At 40.8% G+C, this 18395-nt stretch overlaps 2 protein-coding genes and 1 pseudogene across 2 annotated transcripts in view; 1 reads left to right on the forward strand and 2 right to left on the reverse strand.

Annotated features, from left to right (window-relative positions):
* The window catches only part of LOC139392991 (protein NEL-like), a 240905-nt gene that overhangs the window by 43919 nt on the left and 178591 nt on the right, over positions 1-18395 (forward strand). The gene's annotated exons all lie outside the window — the stretch shown is intronic.
* LOC139392969 (uncharacterized) lies at positions 331-2979 on the reverse strand. The gene is given in 2 exon segments (XM_071141277.1): positions 331-1517; positions 2814-2979. Coding segments are annotated over 2 exon segments (1353 nt in total).
* On the reverse strand, positions 9085-17014 carry LOC139393003 (zinc finger protein 892-like; annotated as a pseudogene).

The raw sequence follows: 18395 nt of genomic DNA on the forward strand, positions 1-18395 counted from the left end.
TTGTTGTCTTAGGTCTCTATTTATGTAGTGTTGTGTTGTTGTCTTAGGTCTCTATTTATGTAGTGTTGTGTTGTCTCTCTTGTCGTGATGTGTGTTTTGTCCAATATTTTTATTTAATTTATGTTGTATTTTTAATCCCAGCCCCTGTCCCTGCAGGAGGCCTTTTGGTATCCCTTCATTGTAAATAGGAATTTGTTCTTAACTGACTTGCCAAGTTAAATAAAGTGTATATATATATAAAATATATATAATAATAATATTCTGCGTGTACTCAGAATATTGTCCACATCCTGACTTTTTATTCTCATCTTGTGACTAAATAGATCTTTGTCATAATGTTCTTTCTTTCAGTTTATCCTGTTTTCCTCCTTTGTGGATGTTTTTAACATGCGTCAGTAAATTAGACTTTTGATTGAAGCTTTTCCCACAGTCAGCACAGCTAAATGGTTTCTCTCCTGTGTGAGTCAGTTTATGGCTCCTAAGGTTCCCCTTCTGAATGAAGCTTTTCCCACAGTCATCACAGCTAAATGGTTTCTCTCCTGTGTGAGTCAGTTTATGGTTCCTTAGATTCCCCTTCTGATTGAATATTTTCCCACAGTCAGCACAGCTAAATGGTTTCTCTCCTGTGTGACTCAGAATATGTGATGTTAGGGTCCCCTTATGACAAAAACTTTTCCTGCATTCTCCACAGCTAAATGACTTCTCCCCTGTGTGAATCCTCATGTGCTTGGACAGATCTCCTTTAAGTTTGAAAGTCTTGCAACAAACAGGGCTGGTGCAGGGTTTCCTACCGTGACAGAGTCGGACATGGGCCGTCACTTTACAGGTGGAATTGTAGCGTTTTCTGCAGAAGCGGCATTCGCTAAGTCTCTCCTTGAAGAGAGTCGCATGACTCTTCAGGTCAGCTTTCAGAGCAAACATTTCACCACAGTCACGGCAGTGGTGAGGTTTTTTAGAAGTGGTGCTGGGTTTGGAATAGTGTTCCCCCATTGATAGGTTTGGATCCAATGGAGGGCTGGGTTCCAATGGTGGGCTGGGATCCAATGGCGGGCTGCTGTCAAGTGCTGCTGGGTCGCTGCTTAAGGTTGAGCTTTGGCTGGGTAGATTGTTTTGATTATCTTGAGGGTCACAGGGAATGTAGAGACCCTTAAGGTGGGTCACAGTAACAAAAGGTGTGAGATCCACTTGTTTAGGGTCACGCTCTCTGTTATCCACAGTTTGGGTTTGGGGAAGAGTCAAGGACTGAAGTGGGTCCTCCTGATCACATTCACTTTTCACACAGGAAGGAGTGAATTTGAACTCTATGATATCAGCCTCCAGCCCTTGAAGCTGCTCTTCCTCCTGACTGGTCCTGAGTTCCTCCTGTTCCTCTTTAATCTGTGGAAGTTCTGGGTTCTCCTGCCCCAGACTGGGGCTCCACTCCTGATCACAGTGCTGCTGCTCAGGGAGAACCTCAAAGACAGAGAGTTAGAGAGGGACTTATCTTTAAAAGTCCTAATAACCAAGGCTGAGGGTATCTCTAGGCTAACATATGTTGCTCTTTATATTATTATGGTAAAATAAGCAGAGAGACCAGAAGCTTTTCAACTTAATGTTTAGAAACCGTACCCATTACATTAGGAAAACTGTTGTAATAAACACTTCTGAATATGGTGGATTGGAATCTTCTGGACTTTACTACTTTAAATAATACTTTTAAGATCAATTGGATAAAACAATTCCTAAGAAGACTCACTTGTATGTGGAACTTTATTCCTCATCATGTTTTCTCTACTTTTGGTCACCTTAACTTCATGTTGGTTTGCAATTATAATATTGACAAAGTTCCAGTGAAACTTTCTGCTTTTCATCGGTAGATTTTCTTGTCATGGTCCTTAATTTATAAGCAGAATTTTTCTCCACACAGATATTATAAATGGAATAATCGGGACACATTGTATAAAAATACTTATTTGTTTGTAGAATATTGGTTCAAAAAATAATATCCTATTGGTGAGCCAACTTGTAGATCCAGAGGGTCTTTCACTTAATTTTAAGAAATTCTTATCACTTTACAATATCCCTGTGACACCATAATATTTTGCAATTGTTTTAGATACCATTCCCTCCAGTGTTGCTTTATTACTCAGGAATGTGTATTTTTCTACTTAAGTATATTTGAAACCAAATACTTTTACACGGGTAGTATTTTACTGGGTGACTTTCACTTGAGTCATTTTCTTTTAAGGTATCTTTATTTTTCCTCAAGTGTGACAATCGGGTACTTTTTTCCTCCACTGATAATCTTTATATATACACACTTGTTTTCCCCAAATAAACATGTGTGGTTCAGTTAAAACGGTTAGGAAACGCAGCACACATTCAATCGAACGAAACGCACCCAGCGTTTTGAAAAGTCAACAGTTAGAGTACATTCAAATTAACGGTACATTTGATTAAACATTCTGGCTTGTACATGTGAGAGGAAATGTTCCTAACAAACGTAGCTACAGCATCTCATCCGAGGTGTGTAATCAGCAGCAAAGTAACAAAGTCTAATGTATTAGGCAAGGTTGGGTCAATTAGAAGTAAATTCAAGTGAACCAACATTCGAATTCAATTATTGAACAACTAGAATATTTATTCAATCTCAAACTGAAGATAATAAGCTAGTATTTATTTAAAACCTTTAAAATTATAACTTCAAATCACTTCCTGATTCGTGACGATGTTTTCCTCCATTAATAAAACATATTGAAATGCAGCTCGCTTAAAACCTCAACAGTTTATTTATTTAGTTATCTACCTAGCCATCACTAGATCTACATACGAACCTATTCTACATAGTTTTATCTCCGGTGTGATCCGCAGCAGTCTCCGTAGCCGATCATTCTCTTCGTGGTACTCCGCTACCGTTTCTTCAACTGCCCCGAAAATCTCCACAGCTGCCGCCGTTAAACGCTCATTTAAAAACACACGAAACGACTGTAGTTTAGACATGTTTCAGTCGACTGAGAGTTGAAGAAAGAACGATGGTGACAAACACACTCCTAGTTTTATTTCCGTATTTAATTTTTCTGTTTTTAGAAGCGGGTGGAGAGCCCATAAACAGAACACAGCGCAACAATGTGGGTGGGGGGGTTTAATACAAGTTACAGATAAATTACAATGGAAATCGATAACTACGTGTGGAAACACGAAACAGTTAAATTGAGTAATAGCGTTGTTATTAGTGTATGCTTGGGACTAATGGGACAGCGTGCACTAAACCAGAGTATGTCATTATCAAGAGCAATTATAAAGACATGCGATTGAAATGGGTCTGACAAAACACTGTAATCTACTTAACACAGAGTTTGCAAGTATAGAAAATGCACTTATCTGGAGTCGACTGAATGTCATTGCTTGAGTAGCATTAGGTCAAAATGGATGAGAAATACTCTTGGACAAATGGAAGGAGATCTTTTCTGGAAAGCATGCATTTGTATATTTCTGTTTAATCATTACATTATCACATGAATAAAATCAGACTTTACTTATGTAACTTTTTTGTTTTTATTAATAAATCATTTATCTGAAACCGAAAGCTGGGTTAACTGGTTGTTTAAAGAATAGCTCTGTTGCCATAGGGGAACAGGTGTGTGTGTGTGTGTTTGTCTGTAGCCAGCTGTGTAGCATGACACTAAACATTTGACTGTCAACAGCAGGACTCAAGTGTTCAGCCTTGTTTCCATGACTAATGTACCAGGCTTATAATCCACAGTGTTCATCCCTGTTTCCTTCACTAATGTACCAGGCTTATAATCCACCGTGTACAGCCCTGTTTCCATGACTAATGTACCAGGTGTATAATCCACAGTGTTCAGCCCTGTTTCCATGACTAATGTAGCAGGTTTATAATAAAGTGTTCAGCCCTGTTTCCATCACTAATGTACCAGGTTTATAATCCATAGTGTTCAGCCCTGTTTCCATGATTTATGTACAATGCTTATCATCCACAGTGTTCATCCCTGTTTCCATGATTTATGTACCAGGGTTATCATCCACAGTGTTCACCCCTGTTTCCATGATTTATGTACCAGGGTTATCATCCACAGTGGTGTAAAGAGGAGCTAAAACAGATCAAGGACAACACAATGATGACGTGAGTCACAACAGAAAACTGAATAGTAGTTGGAGGACTGCAAGGGCAACCAAACCACGTCATTATATAATTATATTACATTCATCCATGGATATTTCAGTTTATTGAAAGGTAGCATTCATTTCAAGGCTCCTTGGAGTATAATGGAACACATTGAAATTCTGACTGACGTGAAATTGGCATCTACTCAAAGAGGATCGAGAAACAGAAGACACTTTTCTACTCTCTGTCGTCACCACTTGGGTCATTTGTTTCGTTGTGAGTAAAGTATTGACGGCAATATGTTGCCGTACAGTCAGTCGCACAACAAGACAAATCAGCACAGCAGGACAACATTCAGTTGTACTAAAGTTGTTTTTAACTAACCATTATTCTATATGTGGTTGTACTCCTGTTTCTCCTAGTATCCCTGTGAAACGGTGGTCTGGTAACAGTATAGCTTCCTCCACTGTCCCTTTCCCCCATACTGGACTCCAACCAGTGATCCGCTGCTTGCAAACATGTGACCGCTCTCCTTGACAACGTACCAACCGTTGAGTATGGAAAAATATCTACTTCGATGACATTTCAAGCTAGCTGTGGATTGAGTTTACGATATGATTTTAACTCCGTTACACTCACCCCTTCTAAACTCGCTACACACAGGGAGGGAAAGAGAGATTAGAAATACAATTCACATTCTCACTTCTCATGTTGTTGTAGCCCACTGAAAGGATCCACATTAGTGTAATAGATCCACTTCATTGGCCAGCTAGTCGATAGTGGTGTAAAGTACTTAAGTAGTACTTCAAAGTATTTTTACTGAAGTCGTATTTTGGGGTATCTGTACTTTACTATTTATGTTTTTGACAACTTTGACTTTTTACTCAATAAATGTTCTCTCTTACCCAATAGTAGTTGTTACATTTTGAATGCTTAGCAGTACAGAGAAATGGTCCATGTTTGCAATTTTTAATATGATATCTGAGTGAGACTAACTAATAAAATCAATGTGGGCCCCCCGGTTGGTAATTCGACCACTAGACTAGAAAATGTTAGCTGACATGGGCTAATTGAGTGAGTATCAGTGACTGACATAAGAGAAAACTGTTTCTGCGCAACCACATGTCAAAATTGCACCTTGTGTTTTGTACTATCATAACTCACAAATGTAAGTTGAGACCGACAGTTAAAAAAAAAAGTATAATAATACAAATAATATTTTTTTGGGGGGGGGGGAATTGATCCTAGGGCCTTCAAAAGGTGGGCCCATCCCTGTGCTAGAATATATAGCTTCCTGTCGAGCATGCTCCGTGCTGCACCTTGGATGGAACCACTTACTAGGGAGAATAGGGGGGGGGGGGGGGGGGGTACTCTTGGTCCAGTCAGTGTTCCCTCTTCGCAAAATATATCTGACATTTATTTTTTATAAATAATTATATACATGCGAAGACAACTACCCAACTACCAAAAGGGAAAAAGGCTGCCTAAGTATGATTCCCAATCAGAGACAACGATAGACAGCTGTCCCTGATTGAGAACCATACCCGGCCAAAACCTAGAAACAAACAACATAGAATGCACACCCCGAATCACACACTGACCTAACCAAATAGAGAAATAAAACGGCGCTCTAAGGTCAGGGCGTGACATGGGCGGATGGTGAAGTAGACATACTTGGTATTCACATCTCAAAAAATATAAATGAACTTACCACAATCAATTTCAATAGAAAGTTAGCAAAAATAGATAAGATTCTGCAACCATGGAGAGGCAAATACTTCTGTTTATGGAAAATGCACATTGATTAACTATTTGGTCCCACCACAGTTGACTTACTTACTAATGGGGCTGCCTACTCCAGACAACTTGTTTTTAAAATCCTATGAGCAAAATATATCATTTTATTTCTAAAACTAAGCCATACAAAACGTGCCTATTTATATAATGAACATGAGTTTGGGGGGCTAAAATGATGAAATATTAAAGCTTTAAACCTCTCAAAGGATTCACTCATACATAAATTCTACTTAAACCCAAAATGGTTCTCCAGTAGATTAAGTAAATTTGTTTAAAAAAGTAGCCTTTTTGCCTTCATGCAGATTACAACTTCTAATTTCTGACTAATTTAAAATGAAATTAAAGTAAACAAGCCATACAAAGTGGGTTAAAAGTGTCAGTTTTATCCTCCAGAAAAGATAGAACATATATTACAACAAATTTTATGGTTAAACTCAAAAATACTGATGAATAAAAAACATTCTTTAAATATTATATTTATTAATATTATGAATAGAAACAGAGGAGTTATGTCACATGTGCAGCTATTGAAAACATATAGGAATGTCTGCTCAATCCAAACTTACAACCAACTGATTGACGCATTACCACAAAAATGGAGGAGGCAAGTGGAAGAGGGAGAAGGTAGGGCACTTGTTTGTCTGCCATACAGTAAAGATACAAATGGGCTGGAAAGAATTGGCATAAACAGAAAAATATACCAGTTTCATTTGAGGACAAAAATGTTGACAGCTGCGCCATACAGGCTGCAAAATAAATGGGAAGAGATTTTCAATGTACCGATTCCATGGCACATGGTTTATGAACTGATACAAAAAACAACACTTTATTCAACACTTCGAGTTTTACCAATTGTTATACAACACTCTTGCCACCAACAGAATGCTATATATATATGGGGCATACAACAATCTCAACTCTGTAGATTTGGCTGCAGAGACAGACTCCGTAGATCATTTATTTTGGTATTGCCCCTATGTAGCTTGTCTCTGGTCACAGGTTCAGGAATGGTTAAAAAAAAACACAACATTCATTTAAAATGAACCTTACAAATAGCAGTGTTGGGCAATTTGGAAAGCCAGTCAGTCAAATAATATTACTTGTAATAAAGGTTTACATCTTTGGCTGACAATCTGTGGATACTATACGATTAGAAAGGTTCAAAATGTATAGAAAACATCACAGCACAATTAAAAAAATATATGGCACATGTAAACCAAACGGCGGTGGTCTATGGCGATAGGTAAGATGGGCTGAGAGTGGCTGAGGGTGGGAGTAAGGAGTCGATGTTCAGTCATGTATTATTATGTAATTACTGTATGTAAAATGTATGTACAGTCGTGGCCAAAAGTGTTGAGAATGACATGTATTCATTTTCACAAAGTCTGCTACCTCAGTTTGTATGATGGCAATTTGCATATACTCCAGAATGTTATGAAGAGTGATCAGATGAATTGCAATTAATTGCAAAGTCCCCATTTGCCATGCAAATGAACTGAATCCCCCCAAAACATTTACACTGCATTTCAGCCCTGCCACAAAAGGACCAGCTGACATCATGTCAATGATTCTCTCGTTAACACAGGTGTGGGTGTTGACGAGGACAAGGCCAGAGATCACTCTTGTCATGCTGAGTTCGAATAACGGACTGGAAGTTTCAAAAGGAGGGTGGTGCTTGGAATCATTGTTCTTCCTCTGTCAACCATGGTTACCTGCAAGGAAACACGTGTCTTCATCATTGCTTTGATATTCTTCAAAAGGTACAGGGATTGGACTGCTGAGGACTGGGGTAAAGTCATTTTCTCTGATGAATCCCCGTTCCAATTGTTTGGGGCATCCGGAAAAAAGCTTGTCCGGAGAAGACAAGGTGAACGCTACCATCAGTCCTGTGTCATGCCAAAAGTAAAGCACCCTGAGACCATTCATGTGTGGGGTTGCTTCTCAGCCAAGGAAGTGGGCTCACCTCACAATTTTGCCTAAGAACACAACCATGAATAAAGAATGGTACCAACACATCCTCAGAGATCAACTTCTTCCAACCCTCCAGGAACAGTTTGGTGACGAACAATACCTTTTCCAGCATGATGGAGCACCTTGCCATAAGGGAAAAGTGATAACTAAATGGCTCGGGGAACAAAACATCAATATTTTGGGTCCATGGCCAGGAAACTCCCCAGACCTTAATCCCATTGAGAACTTGTGGTCAATCCTCAAGAGGCGGGTGGACAAACAAAAACCCACAAATTCTGACAAACTCCAAGCATTAATTATGCAAGAATGGGCTGCCATCAGTCAGGATGTGGTCCAGAAGTTAATTGACAGCATGCCAGGGGAGATTGCAGAGGTCTTGAAAAAGAAGGGTCAACACTGCAAATATTGACTCTTTGCATCAACTTCATGTAATTGTCAATAAAAGACTTTGACACTTATGAAATGCTTGTAATTATACTTCAGTATTCCATAGTAACATCTGACAAAAAATATCTAGACACTGAAGCAGCAAACTTTGTGTGTCATTCTCAAACCTTTTGGCCGACTGTACAGTACCAGTCAAAAGTTTGGACACACCTACTCATTCAAGGGTTTTTATTTTTACTATTGTCTACATTGTAGAATAATAGTGAAGACATCAAAACTATGAAATAACACATATGGAATCATGTAGTAACCAAAAAAAGTGTTAAACAAATCAAAATATATTTTATATCTGAGATTCTTCAAAGTAGCCACCCTTTGCCTTGATGACAGCTCTGCACACTTTTGAAGTGGAAAAGCTGTAAAAAAACATATGGGTTAATTAAAGAAAGAGTAAATGTTACTTATTTAATGAATAACATAACTTCCATGTAAACAATGAGTCGTTGGGACCTCCCAGGATGTCACAAAATGGTCGCCTAGAGTCGTCAGGACGTTGTGTCATGGTTCCCTAGAGGATCTGTCTAATTCCTGGCTGGTCTCGAGGACGTTTTTAAGGAATTCTTGGGATGTTGTGTCATGGTCCCTGAAGGTCCATGGGACATTGTGCCATGCTCTCTCCTGGAGGTTTTTGTCTAGTTCCCGGTTTGTTCCGAGGACATTACCCGATGCTCATAAAGAAATGCCCCCCCCCCCCCCCCCCCGGTTTACCCAGGGCACGCGCACCCTAGTTTCATTACACATCACCCTTTGTTACTGTTGCCAAGCCCATCAAGGCCCTGATTGGTGAACCACTGATCCAGTCACAGCTCTTTGTCTTTTGGCAATGCTAGGGACAGCCACCGACACACACACAGTGCTTTTAACAGTGTTTTACACCCACATATTTGAGAATGTTCCCCTAGGCGGCTTCCACCCAGTTACCTAACCTTGAACCTTAGAGGCTGCTGCCCTATATACATAGACTTGAATTCACTGGCCACTTGCATAATGGAACACTAGTCACTTTAGTAATGTTTTCATATTTTTGCTTTACTCATCTCATATGTATATAATGTACTCTATTCTACTGTATTTTAGTCTATGCCACTCCGACATGGCTCATCCTAATATTTATATATTCCTTAATTCCATTATTTTACTTTTTGGTTTGTGTGTATTCCTGCTGTGCCACACAATCTGTAGAATTTCAGAAGTTCCCTACACAGTCATTACCTATAACACATCTATGCACGTAACAAAATAATGCCATCTGCACTAATATTTTAGTCATCTGTTAATCTGACTATTCTCTCAGACTTCATTTACTTATTCCAGCTATGTGTGTCTGAGCGTGTACTCAGAATTGTCCACATCCTGACTTTTTATGTTCATCTTGTGACTAAATAGATCTTTGTCATAATGTTCTTTCTTTCAGTTTTCATCCTGTTTTCCTCCTTTGTGTATTTTTTTCACATGCGTCAGTAAGTTAGACTTTTGAGTGAAGCTTTTCCCGCAATCATCACAGCTAAATGGTTTCTCTCCTGTGTGAGTGAGTTTATGGTTTCTTAGGTTCCCCTTCTGATTGAAGCTTTTCCCACAGTCACCACAGCTAAATGGTTTCTCTCCTGTGTGAGTCAGTCTATGCTTCTTTAGGGACCCCTTCTGATTAAAGCTTTTCCCACAGTTATCACAGCTAAATGGTTTCCCTCCTGTGTGAGTCCGTTTATGGTTCCGTAGGTTCCCCTCCTGATTGAAGCTTTTCCCACAGTCACTACAGCTAAATGGTTTCTCTCCTGTGTGAGTCAGCATATGGCTCCTTAGGTTCCACTTATGAATGAAGCTTTTCCCACAGTCTCCACAGCTAAATGATTTATCTCCTGTGTGAGTCAGCATATGGTTCTTTAGGTTCCCCTTCAAATTGAAGCTTTTCCCACAGTCTCCACAGCTAAATGGTTTCTCTCCCACTCCTGTGTGAATCCTCATGTGCTTGGACAGATATCCTTTGAGTTTGAAGGTCTTGGCACAAACAGGGCAGGTGCAGGGTCTCCCACTGTGACAGAGGCGGATATGGGCCTTTAGTTTACAGGTGGAAGTGCAGCGTTTTCTGCAGAAACTGCATTCACGGAGTCTCTTCTTGTAGAGAGTCATATGCCTCTGCAGGGCAGCTTTCAGAGCAAACTTTTCACCACAGTCACGGCAGTGGTGAGTTTTTCTAGACGTGCTAGAACAATGTTCCGCCATCGATGGGCTGGGATCCAATAGCGGGCTGCTGTCAAGACCTACTGGGTCACTGCTTACGGCTGAGCTGTGGCTGGAGGCATTGTTTTGATCCTCTGGAGGGTCACAGGGAATGTAGAGACCCTTAAGGTGGGTCACAGTAACAAAAGGTGTGAGAACCACTTGTTTAGGATCACTCTCTCTGTTCTCCACAGTCTGGGTTTGGGGAGAAGTGAAGGACTGAAATGGGTCCTGCTGGTCACATTCACTTTTCACACAGGAAGGAGTGAATTTGATATCAGCCTCCAGCCCTTGAAGCTGGTCTTCCTCCTGACTGGTCCTGAGTTCCTCCTGTTCCTCTTTAATCTGTGGAAGCTCTGGGTTCTCCTGCCCGAAACTGGGGCTCCACTCCTGCTCACAGTGCTGCTGCTCAGGGAGAACCTCCTCTTCAGAGACAGCGAGAGAGAGCTGCAGGGAATCTGGAGGAAACGAAAGAGGAGCAGAGGTTATCTATAGAGCCTTTAGACAGTCATCACTAGCTGGCACAGCCACAGACATAAATCCCACCTATTTCTAAAATGCATCTTCTTAAAGCAGAACTGAACTCAATAACCAATTTCTCTAATTGAAAACAGCATGTGACCGGGAACTCTGCCAGAAAACGTGGACAGTTAAAGGCCATGAGCAGTCAGAAGTATGTGTTTCATGAAATTGGATATTTGAAGGAAACCAGATTAAAGTATGATGACCAAAGTGTGAAAATGACTGTTGCTTCTACATTGATAAAGTTTGATCATAAAGTTACTGGTTCCCCCCCCCATGTCAAACACTTGGACTCATTATTAAGGGGACATCACTTCATTTTAATGTGTGCTAACATAATATTCTCTTCTCTTTAAATAAGTACTGCATTGTCACAAACATCGGAGAAGTCGTGTTTGCAGAGGGGCGTGGTTTATATAGCTGTTCATGGCTCACATCAACACCATCATCTCAGATGCCCTGGACCCACACCAATTTGCATACCGCCCCAACAAATCCATGGCTTGGGGGTAAAAGCTGTTAGGAAGCCTTTTGGACCTAGACTTTGCACTCCGGTACCGCTTGCCGTGCGTTAGCAGAGAGAACAGTCTATGACCAGGGTGGCTGAAGTCTGACAATTTTTAGGGCCTTCCCCTGACACCGTCTGGTATAGAGGTCCTGGATGGCAGGAAGCCTGGCCCCGAGCAGTTGCCATACCAGGCAGTAATGCAACCAGATGCTCTCGATGGTGCAGCTGTAGAACCTTTTGAGGATCTGAGGACAATTGCAAAATATGTTCAGTCTCCTGAGGTGGAATAGGCTTTGTCGTGCCCTCTTCACAACTGTCTTAGTGTGTTTGGACCATGATATCTATGCATACTCACTTTAACTCTATCTACATGTACATATTACCTCAATTACCTCGACTAACCTGTGCCCCCCACACTGACTCTGTACGGGTACCCCCTGTATATAGCCTCGCTAGTTATTTTACAGCAGCTCTTTCACTATTTTTTACCTTAACTTATTTTTCTTAAAACGCATTGTTGGTTGAGGGCTTCTAAGTAAGCATTTCACTGTAAGGTCTACAGACCTGTTGTAATCGGTGCACGTGACAAATAAAATTGTGGTCACACCAGATCTGATCAACCTCCCTACCTTTTTTAAGATATATGTGACCAACAGATGGATATCTGCATTCCCGTTAATGTGAAATCCATAGATTAGGGCACAATTAATTTATTTCGATTGATTTAATTCCTTATATTAACTGTAACTTAGTAAAATGTTAGAAATTGTTAAATGTATTTATATTTTTGTTCAGCGTATCCATCTGAAGATCTACATACGAACCTATCCTACATAGTTTTATCTCCGGTGTGATCCGTAGCAGTCTCCGTAACCGATCATTCTCCTCGTGGTACTCCGCTACCGTTTCTTCAAATGCCCCGAAAATCTCCACAGCTGCCGCGGTTAAACGCTCATTTAAAAACACACGAAACGACTGTAGTTTTGACATGTTTTAGTCGACTGAAAGTTGGGTATTCAGCTAGTATGTTTTCGCTTCCGTATTGTTTTGTTCTGTTTTTGTCAGCGGGAAACGAGACCAGAAACAAATCACAGCGCCCCCATGGTGATGGGGTTTTACTACAGGCTACAGACCAATGATACTGGGAATGGATGCTGTCGCTCAGGGATTTGTTGTTTTAAGTTCTGAACAAGGTGCAATATTGAAATGTAGTTGTGCATCAGCAATTTCTCTCTTGATATGTCAGCCACTGACAGTCACTCAATTATCTTATGTCAGCTAACATTTTTTAGACTGGTAAATTAGTTTAACGGCCAGCTATCTAAACTTAGTAATCATGATCGAATTACTGGACGGCGGGCATTTTGGCATGTCTTTCTAGATTCAGAACTTAAAACAACATTTATAAAGTTATACATTAACAATTAAGATTTCCTTTTGATGCAGTAGGATGTCATGCAGACACCTCTTAATCAGAGGGACACTGAGGAGCAAACATGTGTTTAGTTTTATTTACTCAACATGCATTAGTCTAGAAGTCTGTATGTATAGAATGAAAAGATGTCCACTTTCTGAGAACATTTAAGCAGATACCTCATCTACACCTCGTTCTATTGTAGTAGACTAATGCATACAGTGAAAGTCCCACTCCTCCACATTGTGGTCAATCTGGATAACACACACCTGTTTACTTGGACTCTCCTGGTGTTGTGAACCTAATCCTGATTTACAGTCACCTCTGACCCTACAGTACACAACATCTTCCCTCATTCCCAGGGTCAGTCCAGGTCAGTCATGTCTGGTTCAGTTTAGTATAAGCCTGTTTGGTTGTAATACAATGTGTTTAGTAATGGTTTATGCCCTCATAGGTCTCTGGAAAACAAGATAAAATGACTAACAGGTTTGATATACTGAGATACTGCAGTCACATCTTAAACAGCGCAATCTAGTGGGAGACATCCTAAACAGCACCATCTAGTGGTAGGAAAGCAGAAGTGTCGCCACTGAGTTCATAATACAGTGGGATCTACAATAATTGATTATCAAATTATCTTTGATAAAGATTAGCAATAATGTATACAATAAATCATTCAAATACTAAGCTATAAGGTATTATTTTATACAATTTTCCCCCAAAAGGTATTCTTATTGCAATAAAACTGACTCCAAAATGACAATACATTATTTACCATTCATTTCTACTGGGCACAAAATAATCTGAAACGAAAACAAACTTTTGTAGAGTTCATAGAGTCACAGGCTCGATGTCGTATTTCATCTACTTTATTTATTACAATCTTCAGGGGTGTCAATGTTTACCACCACTCTTTTGAGATAAAAACAATATATTTCTATGAGCATTTGTATTCATATAAAATAATATACTTTCCCAATTGTTTTAAGCAAAATAGCTCAGCATTTGAATGATTTATTTTATAAGGTCATGATTGCTCATATTTATCAAGGACGTCAATCACTTCAGACTCCATTGTATTTGCCATTGGGCAGCAGATTTGATCCAAAGGGCATTACATTTGACAAACGGGTTAGCTGTGACACTGTCAGAGGTATTTTCTCCTAGAAAGGTATTTTCCTCTAGAACGCCTTGGAGAGTGTTGAGACTAGGAACCTCATTCTGTGACCTCTATCTCTCCCTCCAGACAGATGTAAAGGAACTAGACCAGAGAGTAGCAGAGAGCACTGTGGAGAGAAACAGCAGGTTACCAATAGAATAGATCAGAGACCAGAGGAACTTTAATCCTGAAGCATGGAGAGCAGGTCCCTAGGAGAGGTATCATCGTGTCGTCCTCCACCAACCAATAGATGTGAGTCCATGAGCGTGTACTCAGAGTATTGTCCACATCCTGCCCTTTTATTCTCATCTTGTGACTAAACAGTTCTTTAAGATTTCCTCCTGTTTTCCTCCTTTGTGGATGTTTTTAACATGCGTCAGTAAGTTAGACTTGTGATTGAAGCTTTTCCCACAGTCACCACAGCTAAATGGTTTATCTTCTGTGTGAGTCAGTTCATGCTTCTTCAGGTTCCCCTTCAAATTGAAGCTTTTCCCACAGTCACCACATATAAAAAGTTTCTCTCCTGTGTGAGTCCGTATATGCCTACTTAGGTCCCCTCTCTGATAGAAGCTTTTCCCACAGTCTCTACAGATAAATTGTTTCTCTCCTGTGTGAGTCAGTCTATGCTTCCGTAGGGTCCCCTTCTGACTGAATCTTTTTCCGCAGTCAGCACAGCTAAATGCTTTCTCTCCTGTGTGAATAGGAATATGATCAGTAAGGTTCCCCTTGCGATTGAAGCGCTTCCCACAGTCTCCACAACTAAATGATTTCTCCCCTGTGTGAATCCTCATGTGCTTGGACAGGTCTGCTTTGAGTTTGAAGGTCTTGCTACAAACAGGGCTGGTGCAGGGTTTCCTACCGCGACAGAGTCGGACATGGGCCGTCAGTTTACAGCTGGAGTTGTAGTGTTTTCTGCAGACGTGGCATTCGCTGGGTCTCTGCATGGCGAGAGTCACATGACTCTTCAGGTCAGCTTTCAGAGCAAACATTTCACCACAGTCACGGCAGTGGTGAGTTTTTCTAGACATGGTGCTGGGTTTGAAACAGTGTTCCCCCATCGATGGGTTTGGATCCAATGATGGGCTGGGATTCAATCGTGGGCTGCTGTCAAGTCCTACTGGGTCGCTGCTTACGGCTGAATTGTGGCTGGAGGCATTGCTTTGATTATCTGGAGGGTCACAGGGAATGTGGAGGCCCTTAAAGTGGGTCACAGTAACAAAAGGTGTGAGATCCACTTGTTTAGGATCACTCTCTCTGTTCTCCACAGTCTGGGTTTGGGGAAGAGTCAAGGACTGAAGTGGGTCCTCCTGATCACATTCATTTTTCACACAGGAAGGAGTGAATTTGAACTCTATGATATCAGCCTCCAGCCCTTGAAGCTGCTCTTCCTCCTGACTGGTCCTGAGTTCCTCCTGTTCCTCTTTAATCTGTGGAAGCTCTGGGTTCTCCTGCCCCAGACTGGGGCTCCACTCCTGCTCACAGTGCTGCTGATCAGGGAGAACCTCCTCCTCGGAGACAGAGAGCTGCAGGGAGTCTGGAGGAAAGGAGAGAGGAGCAGAGGTTATCTATACAGCTTTTAGACATCAGGGTTGGGGTCAATTAGAAGTTAAAGCTAGAATCCTTAGTTGCTACATAACTGTTTTGACTTATAAATGATTATTGAAGAATAGAATGTATAAATGCCTCATGAGCTTAGTTCAACTGTCATCCCCGATCAGAACACATAGTTTTAACCATGTTTTTGTGGCTATATTTACATTGTTTACAAACATTGGAGTTAACAAGCTTATATTTTAATGTTGATATCATGGATGTTCAGTCCTTTCATCCATATCTTAGTCTATGAATTTGAGAGTGGTTTCATTTCTCCAGGCTCATCATCACCTTTTACCAAAACAGAGGCAGGGTAACCCCGCTTCATTATTGATCAACTAGAATCTACTTCAATTACTTATCAATAAACGTTAAGCTATAAGCTATTTATTTCCAATGTAAAAAATAATACAAGTTCATTTATAAAGTGGAATGATTTACTGGTTTTAATGAGAATGTGTTTTAGCAATGGTATTAGAAAAAGATAGTTAGGTAGGAAGATATGTAGAAACGGATTCTCCAATAGAAATCCCAGATCACGCCTGTAGGGCAATGTCATGACGACGTTAGCTAGCTAATCTAATTCGCAGAAACACTTCATCGGGTTCAAGCGAACTGAGCACACCCCAGGTGAGAATGTCAACATTCGTCTCCCGCAGAACTGCGCATGTGCAAGCCATCAACTCTTAGATATAAACTTGTTTTTGACGAAAATCAAAACGTGTCAGTTTGTCACTTTCATAAGGTTGTAGTAATGACATGTTCACCTACTTAAAACATTCGTTTGAATCTAGGTTGTGCCTTTAGAATTCGAGAAAATGAACAACCAAGGAGGAATATTTCACTTCTCTCATTGACTTCTCAAACCCCGGTCTGGTCTGCCGAGTCTTGCTTCGCAAGCGTTCCCGGAAGTCTGACGATGTTGGGCCTCAGGGTTTAGAAACTGTGGTAACAGTTAATAAGGCATATTGAAATGATGATCACTGAACCCCTAAATAGTTTATTTATTGAGCAGATCTGCTAGCTATCAGTAGATCTACATACGAACCTATTCTGTATCGTTTTATCTCCGGCGTGACCCGCAGCAGTCTCCGTAGCCGATCATTCTCCTCCTGGTAGTCCGCTACCGTTTCTTCAACTGCCCCGAAAATCTCCACAGCTGCCGCTGTTAAACGCTCATTTAAAAACACACGAAACAATTGTAGTTTAGACATGTTTCTGTCGACGGAGAGTTGAGTATTCAGCTAGTATGGCTTCGTCCACGAGGAAAGAATGGTGGGCAAGAACAAAACAAACCCGGTTGAAGTTTTACTTCCGCGTTGTCTTTTCATTTTTGTCAGCTGGTGGCGAGCCCAAACAAACGCCACAGCATCACCGTGTGGATGGGTTTTTTACTACACGCTACAGACCAATGATAATGGCAATCAGTGGAGGCTGGTGGGAGGAGCTACAGGAGGACGGATTGTAACGGTATCATTTATTCCATTCCAGCCATTACAATCATCCAATCAATCAATCTCCTATATAATATACAAAACAATCTCCTATATAATCTATAATCTCCTATAGTCTCCTATAGCTCCACCCACCAGCTCCCACTGATGGAAATATATAACTACAGTCATGGAAAAAGTTTTGAGAATGACACAAATATTAATTTTCACAAATTCTTTAGATATTTTTGTCAGATGTCACTATGGAATACTGAAGTATAATTACAAGCATTTCATAAGTGTCAAAGGCTTTTATTGTGAGTGAGCCACTCCCTTGGCTGAGAAACAACCCCACACATGAATGGTCTCAGGATGCTTTACTGTTGGCATGACACAGGACTGATGGTAGCGTTCACCTTGTCTTCTCTGGACAAGCTTCTTTCCGGATGCCCCAATCAATCGGAAAGGGGATTCATCAGAGAAAATGACTTTACCCCAGTCCTCAGCAGTCCAATCCCTGTACCTTTTGCAGAATATCAGTCTGTCCCTGATGTTTTTTCCTGGAGAGAAGTGGCTTCTTTGCTGCTGTTCTTGACACCAGGCCATCCTCCAAAAGTCTTCGCCTCACTGTGCATGCAGATGCGCTCACACCTGCCTAAGCATAATCTGTACTGGTGGTGCCCCGACCCCGCAGCTGAATCAACTTTAGAAGATGGTACTGGCGCTTGCTGGCCTTTCTTGGGCGCCCTGAAGCCTTCTTCACAACAATTGAACTGCTCTCCTTGAAGTTCTTGATGATCTGATAAATGGTTGATTTGGGTGCAATCTTACTGGCAGTAATATCCTTGCCTGTGAAGCCCTTTTTGTGCAAAACAATGATGACAGCACATGTTTCCTTGCAGGTAACCATGGTTGACAGAGGAAGAACAATGATTCCAAGCACCACCCTCCGTTTGAAGCTTCCAGTCTGTTATTCGAACTCAATCAGCATGACAGAGTGATCTCCAGCCTTGTCCTCATCAACACTAACACCTGTGTTAACGAGAGAATCACTGACATGATGTCCTTTTGTGGCAGGGCTGAAATGCATTGGAAATGTTTTTTTTGTGATTCAGTTCATTTGCATGGCAAAGAGGGACTTTGCAATTAATTGCAATTCATCTGATCACTCTTCATAACATTCTGGAGTATATGCAAATTGCCATCACACAAACTGAGGCAGCACACTT

The sequence above is a fragment of the Oncorhynchus clarkii genome, chromosome 33, assembly GCF_045791955.1.
Source record: "Oncorhynchus clarkii lewisi isolate Uvic-CL-2024 chromosome 33, UVic_Ocla_1.0, whole genome shotgun sequence".
NCBI classification, from domain to species: domain Eukaryota; kingdom Metazoa; phylum Chordata; class Actinopteri; order Salmoniformes; family Salmonidae; genus Oncorhynchus; species Oncorhynchus clarkii.